We start from the raw sequence: 22,745 nt of genomic DNA, 5'->3' as shown, positions 1-22,745 counted from the left end.
ATTACAGGCTGTGCTAGTTCTGTGGGAGGGATTCTCGTTTTTTGAGAGTCAGTTCTAAGGTGTAAAAAAAAAAAAAAAAAAAAATCTCTGGAGATGCTTTTGCTCAGCCTGATCATTGGAAAGGTCTTGCTGGCGATGCAGAGGTGGGGCTGTGGGGGAGTCAGTGGGCAAAAGGAAGTCGGCCTCTTGGGAAAGTCCTCAGACTGCAAGCAAAAAGATCCCAAAAAGCACCTGCTATTTAGATCATAAAGAGGCAGAGGTAGGGAAGAGTCAGCGATGACAATACAGCCAGGGCAATAGCTGCTAAGTGCAGGAAAAGAGATGCATCAAAAGTTCACTGACCTCTGTCTGTCTTCCCATGGAACCCGATCCAAAGTCCATGGGGGGGGATATGGAAAATCTCTCACTGACTTCACTGGAATTTGGATCCAGCCTGTTATGAGCACAGTGTTGCAAGAGGAATGCTCCTTTATCACCTGCACCCCTCAAATCAATGGAATGTCTGCCTCCAGTCTGCCTGCTACCCACCCAGTTCATGTCTCTTCTTCTGATTCACTGCAGATGAATCCAGCTCAGGAGAGCTAGGAAGAGTGTTCCTTGTACCCAGTGATGACAGGTATTTCACGCAGTGTCTTTATTGTTTTTGTTACTATTTATTATTTTGTATTGCAGTAGCACCTAGATGCCCCAGTCAAGATTAGGGTCTCGTTGTGTTAGGTGCTGTATATACACATTATTAGGAGTAGTCTCTGCCCCAAATTGTTTTCAGTCCCAATAGACAAGTCAGAGTTTTACTCCATTACATGCAGGGAGTTTGTCTTGCCAGTCACAAGACACAGAAAAGCAAAAGTTTAATGGCGTGTGATGTCATTGGAAGACAAGGTGGGTGAGGTAATATCTTTTATTGGACCAGTGTCTGTGAGTGAGAGCGACAAGCTTTCACGCTACACAGAGCTCTTCCTTAGGTCTGGGGAGTGTCACAGCTCCATACAAGATGGAACAGAGAGTTTTTTGGCAAAAGTAGTTAGCGCATATTCTAAGGGACCAGTCAAGTTGAAGTGGCCTATTAACGCCCCTATAGTCATAGGCTAAAAAGGGGGGTTAGTGCATTACAGATTAAGTTGATCCAATAAAAGAGATGCCCTCACCCACTTTGTCTCTCTGATATCCTGGGACCCACACAGCTACAACAACACTGTAAACACCAATGCGAGTCATTGCAAGATGTCATTCATACATTGCTTCGTTTTCAAAAGCTTTACTGTGACCCCCGATGGCTGCAAAGTCATCCTGGCCTGCGGCATCCAGTTTTACTTCCCCCCCGGTGCTGCCACCTCCTCAGTAACAATCCATTTCCAAACGCTCTCGCCTGACCCACGGTGGGTGAAACTGAGGCACCATGACATCCTGCTGAGTGAAGTCCTGGAGCTGTGGCCTCACGGGGTTGAGTTCCAGCAGGTAAGCGCACGTGAGGGGCAGGACGGGGCTGGGCAGAACTCTGTTATAGCCCATCGTGGGTCCATATGTGCAAATATGACTGGCCAGAAAATCCTTGTTTGTGGCCTGAAAGGATCATGTCTTGGGGCTGTGTGCTGACTGCTGGGATCCCTGAACCACACATCCCTGCTTGCAAATAGCCCTGGGGATCAAACTTGAAAGGGATTCTCAGCACCAGGGCAAATCCCCAAAAGGGCAGTGTTTTCTACCCTGGCAGCATGCTGTCCCCACACCTTCCCCATCCCTTCTGCCACGATGCAGGCTGTTCTCTGAATGAGAACCTCCTCCCTCCCAGCTCGTGAACTCCTCCTAGGGGGAGAGCCAGCCCCTGGGGGTGACCTCTGTCTGCCAGAAACAGGACTCATGCCCCATTAATGGACGCTTACATGAGTAGCCCGGTGAAGCCAGTCATGGCCAACAGGAGCTCACTGGCCTTTTTGGGAGGCCAGTGCACAACACCCCCACCGAAGCATTGTCTGGAGCATAGCCAAGGAACTGGAGGCAGTGGTTCTAGCTGACTCCAGGGCTGGTGGGCTGCAGGAGAGATCAGTTTTCATAACCACCCCCCACTCTCTGCCTAAAATCTGCCTGTGGTGGATTGCGCTTACCCCTGTGAGCGTCCCCCAGCGTCTGGGCATGGTGTTGCTGCTCTTGTCAGCTCCCAGCACCCCCGGCAGGCTGTCAGCCTACCTCTGTGGGTCTTCTGTGGCTTGGTCGGGTCACCCAGCTCAGACCCCTTCTGGGGTACAGCCAACTTGGATAGAAGCAGCCCCTTGCCCTTCAGGGCTAATCAGAAATCAAATGGTTTCCTACCTTTCTGGGGTTTAATTTGCTCCCCAGAGTTAAATCAGCAGGGTTCTTCCTGAGCTCCGGCCGCCGATTTGGGGCCAGCAATGGGCCCTGGTCCAGCGTGGCTCCTTTGTCTGTAGCCTAGGGAGCATCTCTGCTCATGCCACCGGCTCCAGCCAGGAACTACCTTGCTAGCAGCAGGCAGCTCCTTCTCTTTTTTGCCCTTGATTGGGTGTTACTGATCCCCAGCCCTTTAGTTGCTGGAGGAGCAGCTCTCCATGGTTCCCACAATGGCTGCTCCCGGGATGCTTCTCTAGGTAAGCCCAGAGATCATGTGCTCACTGCTCATTTCCTCTCAGAAGGCTGTTTCCAGGGGTGGGGTGGAGCAGAGCAGTGGGGCCTCCAGCGGGGAGAGGGGAGCACGGAGGCTTGCCACGCCCTGTCACATTGGCCTCCCCTGTTTGCCCAGGTAAGAGGATGTCTCTAGAGTCGGGGTGCCGTTCTGTTGGCGTCTCATGGAAACTCCCTGTTGTCCCCTGCCAGGAGGTGCAGATCTGGATGCCTTACACCTCCCCTCAAACGCAGCGTGAGCGAGAGGTGGTAGTTCGGACCTTCAATGGGCAGAGCTGGAGCGACCTGCAAACCAAGGTGGAGCGGAGAGGAAAGCCGAAGGTGAGCAGGTTGGATTAACTCCTGGTCACATGCAGGATATCTGACTTGCCCTGCGGCAGATAGCAGGGCTTAACTTTGTCCAGTCCCCAGGGCTAGCTTGGACCTGAGCTGTGGGTCCAGTTGGTATAAAGGGGTTGCGCCTGCATCCCTCCTCTCCAATACAGACGCGTGGCAACTAGAGCAGGGGTTCTCGCAACACATTTTTTGATGGCCTCAGAGTGTGGCCACCAACTCTCACTGGTGGCTGCACTGAGACTTTTAACCTAAAATACTTAATTAACTTTAGGAAGAACAATTAAATATGCACAGAGTCACATCCAGATCATCGGAAGGCATATCTGTAGGGTTTTTAGGCAGACTCAATAACAAAAATAATGCTGCCTCCCCTTTCGGCCCTCTTCTCCACCTCCACCCACACCTGCCCTCCCCCCCCCGGCTTAGTGAGTCCTGGGGCTTGCTGTGAGAAGTGATATTTGTATATTAGTAGCTACCTGGGAGGCTGTGAAAAGTGATATTAGCAAACATACAAGTATCACTTTTCTCAGATAGCTAGTCGGTCTGCTGTGAAAAGTGATATTTGCATGTTTAGTATCAGAGGGGTAACTGTGTTAGTTTGGATCTGTAAGACGCATCTGACGAAGTGGGTATTCACCCATGAAAGCTCATGCTCCAGTACGTCTGTTAGTCTATAAGGTGCCACAGGGCTCTTTGCTGTATTTGCGTGTTTGTTAATATCACTTTTCTCAGCAAGCCCCAGGACCCATTACATCCTGGAAGGGGGATGCAGCAGGGGCCCGGGGCAATTGCGGGGGGATGGAGGCAAGGCCAGGAAAGCAGCAGGGTCTGGGCCTGGCGGGGATGGATACAGGGCTGTGGGAGGTAGCTGGGGCCAAGGGTGATGGGGGTGGGTGATGAACCCCACTGTCCCATGGCCAGAGCCAGGGCCTGGTGTCTGCTGCCAGGTGGCCAGGGCTGAGGCTCAGTGCCCACGGCCAGAACCCAGAGCTTGGAACAGGAACTGCATGGCTGGAGCCAAGGATCGCAGCCTGCTGCCATGCAGCCGGAGCTGTGGGTCAGTGCCCAGGGCTAGTGCCTGCCGCTGCACGGCCAGAGCCCGGGACTGGAGCCGGGAGCCAGCGGCTGCCACCATGCAGCTGGAACCAGGGGCAGGAGGCTGAAGGCCTGCAGCTGGAGGCCAGGGCCACATGGCCAGAGTTGTGGGGGTGGGGTGGGAGGGTCAGTACCTGCTGCCCCGTGCTCAGAGCCCAGGGCTGCACGGCCTGGTTCCTGAAGTCCCACCACTGGAGCCTGCTACTCAAACCTCCTCTACTCAAGGTGGGTCAAGAACTCGCCTTGCTCCTGCAGTGTTGTGCCTCGTCTCTCTCCAGAGGCGGTGCAGGGCGGCGCATTCAGGAGCAACAAGGAGGGAAGGGGAGGGGCCGATGCTTTGCCCCCTGCCATCACTGCCCAGGAGGCTGTTGTAGCTGACCGAAAAGCCCCTGGTGGCCGCATTTGAGAAATGTTGTCCTAGAGACTACAATTTTCCATCTTAATTTAGCATTGGACTGAAAGATCTGCTCGGCTGGGACCTCCTCTTACTCCATGTTTTGTGAAGTGCTGTGGGGTACTGTGCTAAGGGTCAACCTGTGCTCTCCCTGCCACCCTACCAGCAATCAATCCCGGGAGCACAGCGGGTGCTGCAGGCTATCCTGTCCAAAACGTCTAGGCTGCTTCTGCAGTCTGCAGTGTGACTCAGACCAGGAGTGGGGTATGAAAGGTCACCTCAAATGCCAGCTCTAACGGTGCAAATGTCTTCTCAGGTGTTTAAGAAAATAAGCTTTATTGGTGGCGTGTGTTTGCATCTAAATGTGTGTAATATATCTGCATATGTACTGATGAAACATTATGAGCCATTGATTTTTTTTCAGTGATTCCATTGACTTCAACTGGTGTCAATCCGTGTGTCTGAAAGATACTGTAACATGTCACTCAGCTGTGTTTTCTTTGTTTCCCACGTTTTGTAACAGAAGCACATGGCTTGCTGTAGCATCCCCCACTTCTCCTGGTTCCTGGTCGTCTCTCGGCTCGTGGAGAATAAATGTAGTGTCCCATCAGCGGGGACTTTGCTCTTTTCCACTGTGGATCCAAGCATCAAAGTGACCTTCCCTCCTGGAGTCACAGAGGAGACTCGGAGCATCACATTGCAGGTGTGTGTGTGTGTACGCTAAAACTAAAACGCAAGCTCTGATAGGACTGCTGGCGTGTGCTGGAGATGAGAGCAGGCAATAGGATAGATGCACTAAATGAGAAAGAAGGATGGGCCAAGCACCAGCCAGGGAACTGGGTCTGACTTGGGCTTCTTGTGGCTTTTAGGTACGTCACAGAGCCTCCCTGCCTCGGTTTCCCCTGCTGTGAAATGGGCTGGGTCATTAGCTGTCTGGCAGGGGTTAGCACTCACATACGCCGTAGGTCAAGCATTGTAACTTGTTAAGGTTCTCCTAGCAAAATTTTTGGTGGCCTCAGAATGCAGCCACCTACTGTTGCTGGGGCTGCTATGTCCATTTTTCTGAAAAACGTAGTTAAGTTGAGGAAGAACAAATAAATCTGCACCCATACAAGTCCCAATCATTGTAATTGCAGGGTGGTTTTTTTGCAGACTCAATAATAACAACAACGTACAGTGGTCTCTAGTCTTTACTGGACCTAAACAGAATAGAAACACAAAGAAGGTGCTTTGCATGTTCTTGGTTTTTTGTTGCTCTCGTTTCTTTTGCTTTTTTTGTTTTGTTTAAGAATTGCTAGCTAGTAAGTCTGCTTCTGTGAAAAGTGATATTTGTATGATTGTTAGTGTCACTTTTCACAGCCGCAGACTTGTTAGCTAGCTGGGAGAAGTAAACAGTGATAGTAACAAGCATACAAATATCGCTTTTCACAGCAGACTTACTCGGTCCTGGCAAGCTGGGGGACAAATTAAGCCTTGGATGGGGAGGTGGGTAGGGAGGCAGCTGGGGCCAGGGGTGATGAGGTGGATGAGTCGGGGGCCAGGGGTGATGAGGGGGTTGGTGAGCCCAAAGCCCAGCGGCCGGAGCCTGCCGCCTGCCACCCCAGGGCTGAAGCCAGAAGACTGAGCCCCACTGCCCATGGGAGAAGGGGGAACTTATACTGACTGTCTGCTCCTCTGGTGTTTGTGGCTCCAGAGGGGGGAAGAGCCCATCCCCTCCTTGCAGACCGAGGAAGGGGCTGCTGCTTTGCTCCCTGCCCCCCAAATCACCGCACAGGAGGCTGTGGCTGCAAGAAAAGCCTCTGATGGCCACATGCTGACATGGCAGCTACATCTGAGAAACGCTAGCACGTCTTGCTGAGGTAGGGCCTGGTTTAACACCTAGTGGAGTCAATAGATGTTTGGTTGGGCCCTGAGTACCTCACTTCTCAGAGTGCTGAATGCCTGCAGCTGCCACTGACCTCAGCTGGTGTGCTGGGTGCTGAGGAGTTTTGCAAATCATTGCCATAATGCATGAGTGCAATGTTCATCTTTTGGGTCTCCCGCCACATTCCCCAAGGCTTTGACCTTTCCAGGCTATGGGGCTGGGGACAAATGTATCTGGGACTTGTGGGACAGGGGAGTTGGCAAGACTAATCATAGAATATTAGGGTTGGAAGAGACCTCAGGAGGTCATCTAGTCCAATCCCCTGCTCAAAGAAGGACCAACACCAACTAAATCCTGTACCCTGTTTAAAAACAAACAAACCTTTCTCTTTCCCCTCTCCCATACAACCTTCCTTGATACAGTCCTGGCCCCTCTGTCCTTCTCTGGGGAAGGCTGAATGGGGTTCTGCTCAGAGCTTTGCTACCAAGGCGCTTGATAAGCCAGCAGGCAGCACTGTCAAAGGACATGCAGCTTTAGCCTCTTGCTTAGTATCCAAGAACGAAAAGCATGACAGACCAGCTCAGCAAGTGAGATTCAGAGCGTTAAACTTTACCCTTATTCTAACTCTGGAGCAGCCCCATTAAAGTTAGTAAAAACCATGAGGAGTCTTTGTGACACCTTAGAGACTAACAAATTTATTTGGGCATAAGCTTTTGTTGGCTAAAACCCACTTCATCAGATGCATGGAGTCAAAGTTAGTAGGGGTGGTCGTGGTAGCTGTTTAATTAAATGTGTGACAGTAGCACCGAGAAGACTCAATCTGGCTCAGGGCCCTGTTTGCCAAGTTTACACCAGTATAACTCTGAGCAGAATGTGGTTCAGGAATTAGGATTCACACTCCCACTTGGCAGCCAGCCTGTGCCACTGAGTCAGGCCTGGCATTTGAGCGGTTGGGGCCTGTAACCATGCCTTCTTGGGTCACAAGTGAGAACACCAAATTCAGGACAAACTGCTGAGAAATAGAGCAGATACACCCCAAGACTGGTGGCTAATCCCACATAGGATATACCAAACCAGCAACAAAAGTAAACTTCTGTTTCACGACACTGGCTAACAAGAAGTCATAAAAGCAGTTTCCTCAGGCATTCCAGTCTTTGTATTACCACCGAAAACATTAGACTTAGAGATGAGTAGTTCTTTAAAACCAATCTCTTCAAATAAAACATTCTTCTGATCCCAAAGGACCAGCCACACACTCAGGTCAAAATATAACTTAGATCTTACCAAAAAATCACACTGGTGCCAATCCTTTAGTATCTAAAATCTAAAGGTTTATTCATAAAAAGAAAGAAAGGTGAGAGTTAAAATTGGTTAGAGGAATCAAATACATATGATAAATGAACCTCCTTGATTCAGACTTGCAGCAGTGATGGAATAAACTGCTGGCTTGGTAAGTCATTGGAAATCATTCCAAATCATTGGAAAGTCTTCCATCCATTGGTTAAAATGCTCCCATTAGTATCGTCCATAGTCCAGAGGTTTGGGCAGAAAAGAGGCAAAATGGAGGAGTTTCCAGGGCCTTTTATCTCTTCTGCCATGTGGTGGGAATCCCATTGTTCTTACTGTTGAAAAGTACAGTAACAAGATGGTGGTTGTAGTCACATGGACAAGTCACATGTCCATGCATTTCACCTAGTCATTGCAGGAGGCCATTAACTATATTTCAGATGGAACGTCCACAGGACAGTTCATTCAGTGCAGATGAGCGTCTCCCATGGTCCACTGTCAGTTAAGTGTTTCTTGATGAGCCACTTAATTTGAATAGTCCCTTCAAGATGTGCAGGCTAAATACCTTGTGGGCATTACCCCAGGAGCAAACATTTGAAATCCAGGTATAGAGCCAATATTCATAACTTCAAGTACAAAAATGATACATGCATACAGATAGCATAATCATAACCAGCAAATCATAATCTTTTCATAGACACCTCACTTGACAATCTTTGTACAAGATTTGTTGCAAATATATAACAGTGATTGCAACAGCGATCTATATGGTCATATTTTAATCAGATAACGTCACAGTGCCGTTGCCCTCTTTCTGCCTCAGTGAACTCAGGTATTCAGACATTAAGCTGATTTGATTATTGTTCAACCACCAGGTGTTGCCAGTGTCGGCAGAGGAGTTGGCAGAGATCACAGACGATCCAGAGTCCAGAGCCAGTCCCCTGCTCTGCCTCTCCCAGAATTCCACTGTGGATTTCCTCAGGCCAGTTAAAATTCAGCTCCCGCTACCTCCAGGGGTCACAGGTTAGTATATGCCCAGAAATGCCAATGGAAAGCTTCTGTGCTTAAAATCCTCCTACTTGGTAGATTATCTTTCAATTTCCCCCAGGCAATTGATGTAATAAACCAAACTGTGAACAAATGGCACCTTTCAGTGTTTGTGGTTAGGAGCATCAGGGTCCAATGCACAAAGCTTAGTACATAAGTAGTAGAACTACTATAATAAGCTGTTAATATTTTCCACTGCTTTCTGGAGAGTGCTGGTGGGACAGGTCCTCTTTCGTCATAAAGGAATACTGACACCAGTGCCATCCCATGGAAACAAGATATTTCTCCCTTATTCCAGAGTAACTGATCAAAAGAGGTTGGGGAGGTGGGAAAACACTTATACTTTGCCATCTACAGAAAACACACTCTTTTTGATTTAATGCCTTCTGGCTCCGTAAATGCTTCCCAAACGTTCCATCCTGTTTAAATGCACAAAAGAAAATGAAAGCAACGGTAAGGTTGTAAATTTGGTGCCTGATTCTGATCTCAGTGTGAATCATGAGCGACTCCATTGGAGTTGCAAGTCCAGTCAGGCTTTCCAACCCTAGCAATTCAGGAAATGTGAAGATGTAGGTTCCAGCAGTGCGCAGAATACTGATTGATTATATTGTGAACCAACATCAGGGACTGACAAGCTGCTGTTTAGCTGTAACATTTGCCTAATAAAGGTAAAGCAAAATTGGACTGGGTACATCCTGGTGATGCTTGGGAAGTGGTCTTTTAATACAGGATCTAGAGGAATAAGGGTGATCTCTGGTACATTTAACAATGTATTCATCAAAAATATTATGGCTGTTTTGGATTCCCAGTTCCCATTGATTTTAAGCAGTGCTTTAATCTGTTTTGGAAATCTCAGCCCATCATGGCAGCCAGGCTTACAATGTCTATGCGCCAGTCTTCAATTGATGGTCATTTTTTTGGATTTCCATTTTTGTAGTACCAGCCTTTGAGCAATTATTAGTGCTCTGCTTAAGCCACAGGTTTTCAGGTGCTTCCAGTTAACGTCCATTTGGTTTAAAAGTACATGTTTAGCTGGGAACCCAATTTTGTTTCACTGGAAAAAATTAACTCTGCAATTAAGTTCTGCCCAAAACATACACGTTCCCAGAGCACAGGGGTTAAATTAGCACCTGTTGAATCAAAGCGCCAGCATTTGTCTGACTTAGTGGCTCCTGTTTTGAACAGTGGGAGTGTGATCCAAAGCCACCTCCTGTATGATTTTCTGCTGGATTAATCTTAAATGGAGGTTCAAGGAACAGTTTGAAGCACTGGCTAAAATTTGTTTCCATTGATGAGCAGACAGTAATTGGCCTAGTTCCTCCTCCAATCTATATTTAATTCAGATTTGCTGGCCAAGTGTGCATATCGTGTTGTGCCCTAGGTCTTGGCAATCGGAGTAATATTTGGAGATATGAGAGCAGTTCAGGAGAGTCAGAGGCATTGCAGGTATTGAAGGCCAAGCAGATGGGAGATGGCTTGTTTAAGTTGGATATATTGCCACTCCTTCTTAGACTCTAGATTGAACCTTTCTTTTAATATTGATAGTCAAAATCCCTTTCCTAATCCAGACTCTCCAAATGATGGGATTGCCTGCTAGAGTTTCAGGTTAGATAGAGACCAGAGATCCTGGTATGTAGAAGGGGATTGTTTTTAAATTCAGTAGACTTGCTACGCTGGGGATTTTTGCCTCCACAATAGCTGGTCATTGTTTTGTAGCGAATCGGTAGTAATGTGAGTGCAGCACCGTGGGAAAGAGGAAAAGGAGCAACCAATTCTGCTTCCAGCTGGAGCCAGTCTGGGGCTCGACAGCATGACGGAAGGAGCCACTGTGCTGCGTGGCTAAGAATGTTTTGCCTGGTGGTAAAGTTTTAAAGTTGGGAAATCTCAAACTGCATGTTTTGACAGGGAGCTGTGCTCTTTGCAAGGCTGCTTTAGTTTGTTACCAGCACCGCACAGGAAGGACCTGACCCTGTTGATTTTGGTAAAATAAAAGGGAGGACTATGGAAAAGGAGGGAATTCAGAATAAAAAGGCTCCTGAGAAGGGCATTCCTTTTAATTGTTTATTTTTCCCCCAAGGGGGAGAAGTAGTGCCTGCCATCTATTTAAATTGCTTATTATTTGCATGGTTAATGGGGTGAGGTTATCCTTGACTGTTTTTAATTTCCTTAGGGAATAGGATGCCAAGATAGCTGAGGTTTGTCTGTTAACATCTACATGTCCCTATAGGAGAAGCCACTTACAACTAGATCTCATGGGATTGTCACTGCTTCGAACTTGTCCCAGTTTGTCCTGTAGCCATAGAATTTGCCAACGTTTATCATTTGTAGGGTGTTTGGAATGGATCTGGAATTTTTAATATCTAGGAGAATGTCATTGGCATATAGAAAGGTTGGGGTTTGTTTTGTTTTTTTTTTGTCTCCTGTGTCCCTGATTTTATCCCTTGAATCCTTTGGTGTTGCTAGTCTTAGAGGGACAGCATCTCCTTGCTCAGCCATCTTGGCTGCCAGAGGGTTGTCCAATAGCTTCTGCTTTTGAGGATTTTATAGAAAATCTGGAGATGGAGCAGCATCCATAAGGGTATTGAATTAAAAGAAGAGAGTTGTAGAATAATCTCTGAATATTAGATGCGGGGCGGGGAAGCGATTCCGTTGCCGATGATTGTGGACTTTAGGAGGTGAAGTGGGGGAGCTGTAAAGCTATGCACCCACCATTTCCCCCACTCTAGAATTATTATTATTACAGTGTCACACGAGAACCCCAATTGAGATTGTGCTAGGCGCTGTCCAAATGAGTAATAGGAAAGACAGTTCTTGCCCAAGAGCGTTAACAACCTAGCTAGAAGCCAATTTGCAGCTTTTCCCAGAGTGCCTGTTGCTGTCTGCATGGGGTTATAACGTGGTCGCTGTTCACTGAGGCTTGAACTTCATTTCATATAGCTTAGGACAGGAAGTGAGGCCTAATGCAGCCAACTGAAATGGCACACAATGACAATTGCCTTGACAATTTGTCTTTGGTTAAATTGATTTCTTGCTCAGAGGCATTTGTCTGGATGAGATGGGGGTGGTGTCTAGGAGGGGACCCTGGCAAATGGAGAAGTTTCGCTTGTCTAAGCTTATTAATTCCGGTTTCCCTTTGATCTCCCTTGGCTTTCTTGTTGTTTCTGTTAGCGTAGCGCACAACGGGCTGTGACACTTCCAGGGGTACTCAGGGTTGTGAGACACTTTGCTTCCCCCTGCCCTTAGTGTGAGGAAACCTTGTCTGTACTTGCCATGGGTCAGCTCCCCAACTCTGTCAGCCATGGGCAACCCAAGCACTTCCTTGTCAGCCCATGTGGGCTTCGCTGCCCCGCTGCAGGTTAGCAATAGGCACACGCCAGCCCCTGAGTCCTCTGAGCTTCCCCCTGCAGCGTCCAACCCCTGTTCCACTGGAGAGACTCAGAATTCACAGATGCACTGCTCCCAAAGGAACCGTACCCCCCAGCTTGCTAATTACACCTCATCTCACAGCTCTGCTTACCTCACAGCACGTACAGATGATTACAGTGAAAACAGGTACAAGTTTATTTAACACAGAGAAGAGAGTCACATGATAGCAAGTCTCCGCATATTAGAAACAAACAGTTGCCTATACAGTAAAATTATAACTTGCATTCTAGAACCTAGACTTATTTAACGAGTTACTTTTATGTCTTAGAGCTAGACTCACCCCAAATCCTTCCAGTGTATTTTAGCCAGGCTTGGCTGCACCCTTCAGTTTGCCCCCTCAGTGAAAGATCCAGGGTGTACCTCTGTACCCCCAGTGATCTCTCCCTCACACCCCCCCCCCCCGATTCAGTCTTTACTTATAAACAGGATGTTCCCGATGCTGATTGTTGTTTGTTGTTTGTTTTTTTTTCCCCTTGAGATTTTTTTTTTTTTCTTGTCAACTTCACAATCTCTTGATTAGCATTTGGCTCAGTCTGTAATTAGTTCTCCACTCAGACAGGGACAATACACACATGACTAGACAGATACATTTCTTCCCTTCTGCCTGATAGGAGCACATTTATCACCTTCTGGTGACCTGTCGTAACTTACATAACTTAGGACTGTATTTTTCAGTATGGATACATAACTCCTTTGTACATACATTCACAGTAATTAGGATGACCTTTGTGTTACTGGTTGTTGGTAGAGACTTCACATGCCACCCTTTGGCACTCTATTATGTAGACATCAGGCCCAGGGAAGCCCTTTTAAAATTGTAGGCACCTCCTGTGCCCCCTGCCAGTTGGCATCAAGAGGCCCCTGGGACACGTGGGCCCCTGTCAGGATTGGGGCCTCTTTGTGCCAGGTGCCGTACAAACATTTAGGAGTCAGAGGTAGAAAAAGACCTCTTAGGTCATGCAACCCATCGGCTTAGGAGGTAATTAAGTGGCTGACGCATTAAGGCTAGGAGTTCCACTGGAATAGCAAATCAGATATTCAGGGCTGGTCTTTTTCAAAGAAGTGGCCTGGCTGAGCTGGAATTTGGCATTTCCCAAAGGTAAGCAATTGTGGCTTTAAAAAAAAACAAACCACAACTCCCCTAAGGCTCCAGCTGCTTTGCACTTGGATTTGTAAAGCAACAAGCAAGGCAAAAAAAAAAAATCCATGTTCATCTAAAACTAAACCGGCTTGTGTCTCTTGATTTTTAGGTCTCACCCTAGATCGCTCCAGGCTGCATCTTCTTCACGGCAACCTGCAAGCCCAAACCTGGGATGACATCACCAATCAGGTGGTGCTGGAGTTCACCCACCTCTACGCGCGGTTTGAAGTCACCCACTTCTCCTGGTGAGCTCTGACCCGCTCACGGACAGTGTTTGAAGAAAAGGCTAGAAGGTGGATGGCTGCGCTTTCCCCCAGACCAGAGGCTGTGCTGTTGCTGTTGCCAGTTTCCCTTCCAGCCCCCAGCGCCTTGCCAGGGTTGCTCTTTCCCCTTAAGAAGGATGGAATGTCGAAGCTTTATACCTCCAGTTAATATTCCCAATTCCTCGGTGCACAGTACAGCCGCACTGAAAAAAAAAGCTTGCTTCTGTGTCCTGGGCGGTTTCTGTTTCTCCTCACTTCACATCCCACCAGATTGCAGTGAGCAGATTTGTGGTTGCCCTTGTAGGCCAGGTAGCTTTAAAGAGGCCATGCTCAAGTGAGTACATTCCCACTCAGAACCTAAATCCATTCAACAGTGAGGTTCCCGGCCACCACTCCTCCCAGCTGCCGGAATCCTTCCCTCATCCATAGGCTGCTGATGCAACCCTTCCCCCTCACTGGTAAGTTCTCTCGCTCAGTCTTGGGCTGGGAATCTGCTTTTTGGAGGATAACCTGTGTCAAGCGGACAGGATGGTGCCTTCAACTCAGCTCCCTTGAAATCCAGATTTTCCTAATTTTTGCCTATCCCCTTCGATAGAAAGGAAGCGTCACTTTAAGGTCCACCCCTTCAGGTTCCCGTCCTTGCCCTTGGCTTCTCTGCTGGCAGATGGATCCCTCCCTCATTTGCTTCCTTCCCCAGGTACTGGCTGTGGTATACTACCAAGACCTACATCGGTGGCATCGCCAGGAAGGTGTACGAGAGGCTGCGCCTGTACCAGGTGAATTTCATAGCGCTGCAGAGGAAGAAGGACCCCGAGCAAGTTTTGCTGCAGTGTGTCCCCAAGCACAAGGTACTGCACGCGCTGCCCTGCCAAGGGGCCTCAATCCAGAGCCATGGGAGAAGGGGCGATGGGAGCAATTGTGCCTGGCATATTCACCAAATGTCCCTGCCCGTTTAGCCCTCGGCTGTTTGATTGATTGAGGGTTCCTGTTGCAATGGTGGTTTTTGCGCCAGGGAGACTGGCCCGCTGGGAAGTGGACAGAGCTATAGCGTATTTCACAAAGCTGTTTGGTGCAACGATCACCAGTCTAGTTCAGCCTGACGACTGAATGGTGAAAGCTGTGCTGTCCATTATAATCCCCTGGGCTGGCTGGTCCCACTTGTGTGTAATTCTTGTGTTCCAGTATTGACATAAAACACATTCATAAACACCGGAAGGGAAACTTCAAGCCTTGGGCGTCAGGGGTGAAATCCTGGTGCCACTGAAGCCAAAACGGGAGTCTTGCTATTTTAGCTTCACTGAAGCCAGGATTTCACCCCCGGAAGTTGGTCCCAGAGGGTTCACTGGTAGGATAGTCCAAATCCATGTGCAGGGTGAGAGAGGCTGCACAGCATTAGCTTCACTCAAACTGCCTTTGAGAAGTAAGAGCTCATAGTCTTTGGGTATTTGCATGCTGCTGCCCCAGGATGAGGCTTTCAGCAGAGAGACAACACATTTAGGCTGTGTCCTGGCCTCAGCTACGTGGCATTGCAGCACAAGAGTTGTGTGGAAAATATCTCCCCACGACTAAATGTTGTGGGGAAAAGAGAGGGAATAACTTCTTGGTTTTGAAGGGTTACTGACAGGTTACAATTAATCTGCTCTAACACCCAGACACTGCAGTGGCTAATGATGCCGAAGGAATTTTCAACCTCTGATGGCAGCATTGTTGTGGTCACGTTGGTCCCAGGATATGTGAGAGACAAAGTAGGCGTGGTAATATCCTTTATTGGACCAACTTCTGTGGGTGAAAGGTACAAGCCTTTGAGCTACTCAGAGTTCTTCTTCAGGTCTGGGGAAGAAAGTCGAGAGAGTCTGAGCTAAATAGAAGTTTGGCCCAACTTGTATTTAGCTTAGACACTCTGCTTCCTTCCCCAGAGCTGAAAATGGAATTAGACCAGATAGTTTACAACTGATAGGCTTCAGCACCCTGCTAGTGTAAGAAAAGGAGGGCCAGCTAGACTTTGGCACTAGGTCAGCACGGGCTGGAACAGTTCAGTCCATGCTGGTATTTAGTCCTGCTGACAGCAAGGCTAACATAAATAGTTGTTTCTCCACCACCACAAACAGCGGAGCATATTTGTGTGCCTAGACACCATGTGTTTTATAAGCATGCCATGGGAGCCACATGATTCTTGGCTACCGTCACTTTTTAATGACAGATTAGACCTTTAGGGGAATTGTGTGGTTTTGTTTTGTTTTTTTGTTTTTTCTCTTGGAAAAATAAACTCTTTGAATTGACAGTGCAAGAGAAAAATTTCTTGGACCCTTTTTGGGGGTTGGGGGAGGGGTTGTGAATGTGCAAAGCCTAAACAGACCCCCATGTTGCTTTCATCCCTGGTAGGTCGATCCTGTTCTGGGAAAGCTTCATGACCGCTACCAGGGCCCGGAGCCCTCTGACATTGTGGAGTTGTTTGAGGGAGAGCAGTTCTTTGCAGCCTTCGAGCGAGGCATCAACATCGATGCCGGTATAGCAGAGCCCTCTTGTCCAATCTGCTCTTTCTTTCCTCCGTCTGTTTCGCCTTCAGTTCCCTCCCAGCAGCTGCTGCTCCATTCTGTATTCGCTTAGCACAGTGGTCCCCAATGCAGTGCCTGTGGGTGCCACGGCGCCCGCCAGGGCATTTTTGTGCATCCGCAGGACACCCCACCGACAAAATGCCACCGACGGAGAACCGCCTGCTGAAATGCCACAGAGAAGCATTGCTGCTTCTTGGCGGTATTCTGGCAGTCGGTTCTCCGGTGGCACACTCATCTGGCAAGGTGTCCGGCGCCCGCCACAGTCTTCTGGGAGTAGCAATAGGCAGTTCCCACAGAAAGGTTGGGAACCACTGGCTTAGCAGATTTGGCAAACGGAGCATAGCACTGCTGCCTATGCTGATCAACTGATGGGCAATGCAGCAGTCCTTCTGCTCTCTGGAGACAGAGCGAGAGGCCGGCAGGACATGTTTTTGGTAGTGAATTCTCCCTATGGAATTGCTGCTTCCAGGACCATGCTGGACTCTGCTCTCTTCATAGCAAACCACAACAACCCCCAGAGGGGTACAGTCTAGTACAGTGTATTTATTCCGTAGGTAAGCTGAGTACATGACCTGTGTACTCCGAGCACACGCTAGCTGATCTAACAAGTCTCATCCATTTCTGATGTAGTCTACGTACAAAGCCATTTCTATGGGGAGAAAGCCCTTGGAACGGTCCAGCCCAGAGAACTCCCTGTGTGGAGTTTAATGCCTATCTGTCTTGTTGGCCATCCTCATTTTACCTCCCTCTCTCACGAACTCAGCTTACAGGGGGTGGGACCAAAACCATAAGACTGTATCCTGGGGCATCCAGGTGGGAAGGGATGTCACAGCTGCACTCTGAGCCTCTTCCTGATCTCTAATACCCTGGTGTAATTCCACTGTGACTGTGACATCAAAGACAATAGTCCCTCTCAGTTGGCCCTGGGGAAGATGAACCCGGGATCGGACCCTTTACCGCTGACTCACACAGGACTCTGTAGCCTAGTCTCAGGGCACCAGGAACCCTCACCTACCCTTTGTCACAGGTATTTGGCAGGATGGTACAGTCCTAAGGGGGGGAGGGATAGCTCAGTGGTTTGAGCATTGGCCTGCTAAACCCAGGGTTGTGAATTCAATCCTTGAGGGGGCCATTTAGGGATCTGGGGCAAAAATTGAGGATTGGTCCTGCTTTGAGCAGGGGTTTGGACAAGATCTCCTGAGGTCCCTTCCAACTCTGATATTCTATGATTCTAAGGCAACATATGCAGCATTACTTTTTCCTTTATCCCTACTCATATCTCTCCCCCCCCCCCCCACCCCCTTTAAGGAAATGTAAAAGAGACGGATGGTTTATTTTGTGTAAACAGGAGTCACTTTCCAGCTGGTTCCCCCTGCTCATTAGTGATCCATTCCTGGGTAGGACAGATGCAATATTTAACCTCAACATCTTCCCCTCCCTTTGCACTCTTTGCAACTCCTCTTCCTCCGGTGGCTGGTTTCCTTTTGCTTCTGCATGATCTGCTTCCTCCATGGTCACGGGTGGCAGCCCTGTCCCAGAATGGGACGAGCCAGAAAACAGGGAGAAGTGGGTTCTGGTCTGGGAAGCTGCTGATGTAGCCCTTGCCTAGGAGTAGGAAGGTTTTCTGTACATTGATCGATTGATTGGTTTTCCCTGGCTCCGCTCAGACCGCCCAGACTGTGTGGATGGACGGATCTCCTTCATCTTTTACTCCCACTTGAAGAACATGAAGGAAATCTATGTGACTGCTGAAGTGGACAGGAAAGGCCAAGCTGTGAAAGGGCAGGTGAGTTTCTGGGGATAGTGCTCACCAGTTCAAGAGCCTCATTTTCTTTTTTCGCAGTCCTCGCCTTTCCTGTGGCGTCCCTTGCTGCAGCGCCCGAGCCTTGAGTATGTCAGTGAATCGAGTTTCTGTTTTTCCTCACCAGAGACTGACCCGTAAAATAAGCCAACAGGAGAGTGTGGCTTGAATATGAATGGTCACCTATCACCCAGGCTGGTGCCCAGAGTTATGAGTTAACTCTTGGCCTATTAGCAGTAAGGGAGAGGGGGCTGGACTCTGTGGTGGATCCTTGTATTATTGCCAATGGCACCCACTCAATCAAACTGCAGATGGCACGCCAAGTGGGGAATGTGTGGTCTCCTGTAGGGACTGGGTGGGAAACTTCTTACATAATCCTTGCCAAATAGAAAACAAGCTGCATAGATAGACATGGCCGTTGAAATGGCCTCTAGGTCTTACTCTGTGATCTCGCCTGCTTGTGAAGGTCTCCTTCTATCGTGGCGAAGTTCCAGACAATGTCCCTGAAGATGCCACCAAGAAGAGGAAAGGGCCCGATTCCCACTGGCTGGCTACTCTGCCAATCAAACTGCCTGTGAGTTACTTGGTCACCTACGGGGAAGCCTAACATAGATGGGGAAATATTTGTGTCTGTCTGCTAAACTGAAGTCTCCCATACTTAGCCCTGAAAAGAGTGGGATGGACTACAGCCGGAGGTGTCGTCTGTAGAAACTGCATGATGGAAAATGAAGAATCCCTTTTCCTCTGAAAAGGGGGAGTGTGTGCGCATGCAGCCATGTGACCGTAAGGGTGGAGGAGCGAATAGCTGTGCACGTGCTTTCACGTGTCTGAAGTGTGAGGGACTGGGTGCTGGTGGTGAGATCACTTGAAGATGACCAGGCACAATTGCTTTTGGGAGTGAAGCTCTTGTAAATGGCCATGGGCACTTTCTGTGGGTATTTTCCCACCACTGTGAGATAGCTCCCCTCCTCCCCAAGGAAGTGTGTAACTGGAAATGTTCCCCATCTCTCTCTAGTTTATCCACCTTCCTGTCCTGTTCCCTTTTGCACCGTTCTGAGCTCGCACTGATGCAATGAAATGTTGTGGAGGACAGATTGTTGCTCTGAGTGAATGAGGGAGCTCAATGAGGAGGAAACTGGTTAGACCTGAGCACAGTTTCTGTCTTGCATATGAATACCCCAGTGATGGGTATTGTTGGGAAGGTGGATTTTCCAGTGCAGGGCAGCTCAAAGGCATTTTGATTAAACCGTTGTGTTGAAGTGTGCTGGAATGAGCCAGGGGTGCCTTAAAGGGACCTGGCTGGCCAAGCTGTGTCATGGCAAGTTTTATTTCTCTCGAGCTGGCTCGAACCAGTAAATATTGTTGTCTTTCTTTGAACATCACCGTAAGGCTTACCCCAGAGTAAGCACTGTGGACTGCAGTCCCACTTCTGGTACATGCACAGCCTTGGTTTGGGGCCTAGAGTAAGAGCTCCCTGAAGGCTGAGGGACATGTACTCGGGGAAACAACTGGTAATGAAAACGGAATCTCCAAAGACAGGGCAAGGAGGGATTTCCTGCTTCAGGCTGTGATTGTGGGTGCTGAGCATCCATGGCTCTCACTGGAGTCCGCTAAACAGTGGGTGGTCAGCACTTCACACAACTGGGTCCCTAGAGTCCACATTAAATCTACTTCCCCAAGGTGCAAAGAGGTAAAGTTCAACTAAATGACTTGGCACTGCCCCTTTAAAAGGAAATCATTCCAGCCAGGAGTACTTCTATCACTCTCTCCCATCAAACAGAAACTGAAATCCCGCTCAGGTGAGCATTCAGAGCCCAAGAATGGCTTCTCCTTCCCTCCTCTGAACCTGGGGAATGCCGAGACCGGCTACCTGACACAAGCTAATCTACTTGGCATTGCTGGGCGCATTGGAGCTGACTGGCAAACCATTGGCTTGAACCTGGGGCTACCCTATCAGCAGATCGAACGAATAGGATACAACCACAGGTGAGCCATGTGTGCAGAGATTGATATGGTGGCCCCATGGACCAACACATTTCCAGGGTAGGAATATCTCCATTAGGGCTGGTGGGAAAATTGGGGTTTTGACTAAAAAAAAAAAAAAAAAAGTCACAAAATGTTTTGTTTTTGTTTTAAAAACCTAAAATATTTTGTCTGAAAACTGAAATATGTCAGTTTGGGAATGCTCCCATAGTGTCTCACGGGAATTGTAGTTTGGGTGCCTCCTATGCCCTATCTCTATGGGCAGGACTGCCCGGCAGGATAATATCTCCCATCATGGTTAGGGACTCCCATGATGCACTACCCCATCTCTCCAAGAATGGAGACTCTGGTGCATCCTGGGAGATGTAGTCTGACCAAGGAGTTGATGCTGTTGACAGGAATGGGAACTTGAGGCACTGTGGCAGTATTTTCATATCAAAATAATTTAGTTTTCAGCTGAAAACTAAGGGTTGGGTAGTGAGTCCCACTGAGTCATCTTACTGTGGCATGATGGCACTTTCTGGAGTTCGGACCCAGTCACAGATTCAAGTAAATGCCGTGAGGGATGGTGGGTTTATTTCTGTGCTTCTTGCTCTCCTCAGGGAGGATCTGGATAGTCAAATCCTGAACATGCTCTTCTCCTGGGCTCAGCAAAACTCTGACGACCAAAACTGCGTGGAGAAGCTGATCACAGCCATGAAGGAGAGCGGCCGCCAGGACATTGCAGACGAGATTGAAACGGTCATCGAACTGGGAAGGCAGAAATACAGGGCGTCCATCCGCCGGGTGGGCCTGGACCAGGAGAGCAGCGCTGAAGACTCCACGATAGCCATGGTGTAGCAGCCAGCAGAAGGAACTCTGCTTCTTACTGTGGTGATCCCTCCCCTGTGCATTAGGTGGCATGGCTGCATGGGGACCTGCCAACTGATCCACATGCCACCACCTGCCATGGGAGCTGGGGGGCACCAGCTGGATTGTGATCATCCACTACTAACCCACCATGCTCTGCGAAGGGTATGCTAATGTGTGACTTCTGTTAAGTCCATATGTGCCAATTTCCTAGTGTGTGGGAAAGGCTGGTGAGTCCCGAGTTCAGGCCCTCTGGCTTTAGGTGTTAGGGACGTGGAGAAATTCAGAGCAGTTAAATAATGGAGAACACTGCTTTTAATAATGTTGCTGTAATAGATATTTATATATAATTTATGCCTAAACCTATGTTCTGCTAATGATTTGGGATCTAAACATTCCCCACCACATCTCTTCTTTCAGCATTTCTATAGGGACAGATTCAGTTGTGTTCTGGTGTTTGATGTAAAACTTAATGGGGGAATCCCACTATACGAGCTTGTGCTGTGATCCTCGCAGATCTCCAAGCAAAGGTTGGGTCAGTAGTTGACTGGGAGACCTCCAGCTATCTATTTTAGATACCTATATGGTCCCCATTACCATCATATCTGAGCACTTCACAGTCTTTAGCGTGGGAAATTTAGAAACATTTTCCTTTCCCCTACGTTTCCTGTGAAAACAGTTTTGACTTTTTCCTTCCACAAACAAACAAACAAACCCTGAAAGAGAATTGTTTTTTGTGGGGAGGGAGGGGAATGTTGGTGTTTGGGTAGTTTGTTTGTTTGCTTTTTTTCGTTGGTAGAAATTTTCCACTCTTTCTAATTTCTTGTTTTGTTCAAAAACCATTTTGTAATTATTACTTTTTTAAAACAATTTTTTTTTTTGCCCAACTCTAGGCCTCTGTGGGGCTGGAGGTCTTTTGGATGAGACATAAAACCTAGCCGCTCTTGACCGTAGGTTCCATTTTACTTTCTGCAGTGAATTAGGAGGTTGAACCCATTGTGTTGGCCAAATGCCAATTTGGATTCTAAGTTGCCTCTTTAAAGTTTCCTAGCAGTTTCAAGTGGATACTGTGTTCTTCACTTCCTCTCTTAAACTGTTTGTGCGGTGGGATTCTGCAGTAGTGGGCAGCAGGTGAGGTTCAGCTCAGAGGTCACAGCACTCACTCCTGTGTATAGTTTTCAAAGCACTTGGGATGAAAAGCACAATATTCATGTGGCATTTTAAGAGCTGATCAGGTCAGCTGCAGGACAGAGCCATTGTGGGATCTGGACGGAATGGTGCTGACTTCACCTTTAACCTTCCTAATCTGAGTATCCTGTAAATGAGAATTCCCTATTGACTTCCCCTGCTCTCCAACCCATCTCATAATTGGCCTGAAATAAAGACAATGGGAGTCTTTCCGTGGACTCCCCAAAAGCCACTGGAATCCCTCTTTTATTACGGATGCTCCTTAGGAGACTGACGTGAATGGCATATACTGAATCTTGGGAGCAATACTTGAAGGGATACCGTCAACTTGAAAAATCACATTTCTGTCTAAAAATCTTATACCTACTATGACCATTGCAGTTGGAAGAAGTTAGCAAAAACCAGAGTGGTCTACCTGACACTAGTCAGGAAGACTTGATTTAATCATGGTTTTTTACATAAAAATGCATTCTTGTTGTAACCTTAATACATATTCTTCGCAACTCAGAGATAGATGTAGATTTCATTTTCAGAAGGTACACACTATACATTTTTAAACTGATTTATTTTGAAATCTTTTCAGATTAGTTTTACAGCTATATCAGAAAATGAATGATTGTTTGGTTATTTCATTTGTCAAAGGTAATTGAAGTGAACTATCTCCAATTCAACAGGTTAATCATTAATATTTGGAGGATTTTCTTCCCATGCCGAAGGAGGAGGAGAACATCAATTTAAATTGTTTTATTTAACTAAAACAACAACATTAAGTGTTCTGAATTTTTTCTTCAACAGCACACACACATATTTTAACAAAACAAGCATATGTCCCTCGCTTCTCACATTTATCTCCAAACTTCTTCTCCTTGTCCAGATCTG

The 22,745-nt window shown here is 47.9% G+C and overlaps 1 protein-coding gene across 2 annotated transcripts in view; it reads left to right on the top strand.

Moving 5' to 3' along the window:
• Positions 1-22,410, top strand: part of PIDD1 (p53-induced death domain protein 1) — a 28,814-nt gene extending 6,404 nt beyond the window's left edge. The window contains exons 5-16 of one of the 2 annotated variants that reach the window (XM_073347157.1): positions 562-616; positions 1,257-1,458; positions 2,830-2,958; positions 4,986-5,165; positions 8,489-8,636; positions 13,337-13,472; positions 14,188-14,338; positions 15,873-15,996; positions 17,713-17,831; positions 18,313-18,420; positions 19,627-19,832; positions 20,432-22,410. In XM_073347157.1, coding sequence (XP_073203258.1) covers positions 562-616; positions 1,257-1,458; positions 2,830-2,958; positions 4,986-5,165; positions 8,489-8,636; positions 13,337-13,472; positions 14,188-14,338; positions 15,873-15,996; positions 17,713-17,831; positions 18,313-18,420; positions 19,627-19,832; positions 20,432-20,669 — 1,796 coding nt within the window. In that variant the 3' untranslated portion in view covers positions 20,670-22,410. The remainder of the gene's footprint in view (positions 1-561; positions 617-1,256; positions 1,459-2,829; positions 2,959-4,985; positions 5,166-8,488; positions 8,637-13,336; positions 13,473-14,187; positions 14,339-15,872; positions 15,997-17,712; positions 17,832-18,312; positions 18,421-19,626; positions 19,833-20,431) is intronic. The other variant, XM_073347158.1, reaches the window with a different exon arrangement.
• Positions 22,411-22,745: the final 335 nt, after the last annotated feature.

The sequence above is a fragment of the Lepidochelys kempii genome, chromosome 6, assembly GCF_965140265.1.
Source record: "Lepidochelys kempii isolate rLepKem1 chromosome 6, rLepKem1.hap2, whole genome shotgun sequence".
Lineage (NCBI taxonomy): Eukaryota > Metazoa > Chordata > Testudines > Cheloniidae > Lepidochelys > Lepidochelys kempii.
Note: the sequence above shows the minus strand (reverse complement) of the source record. Positions and strands in the feature narration are given on the sequence as shown.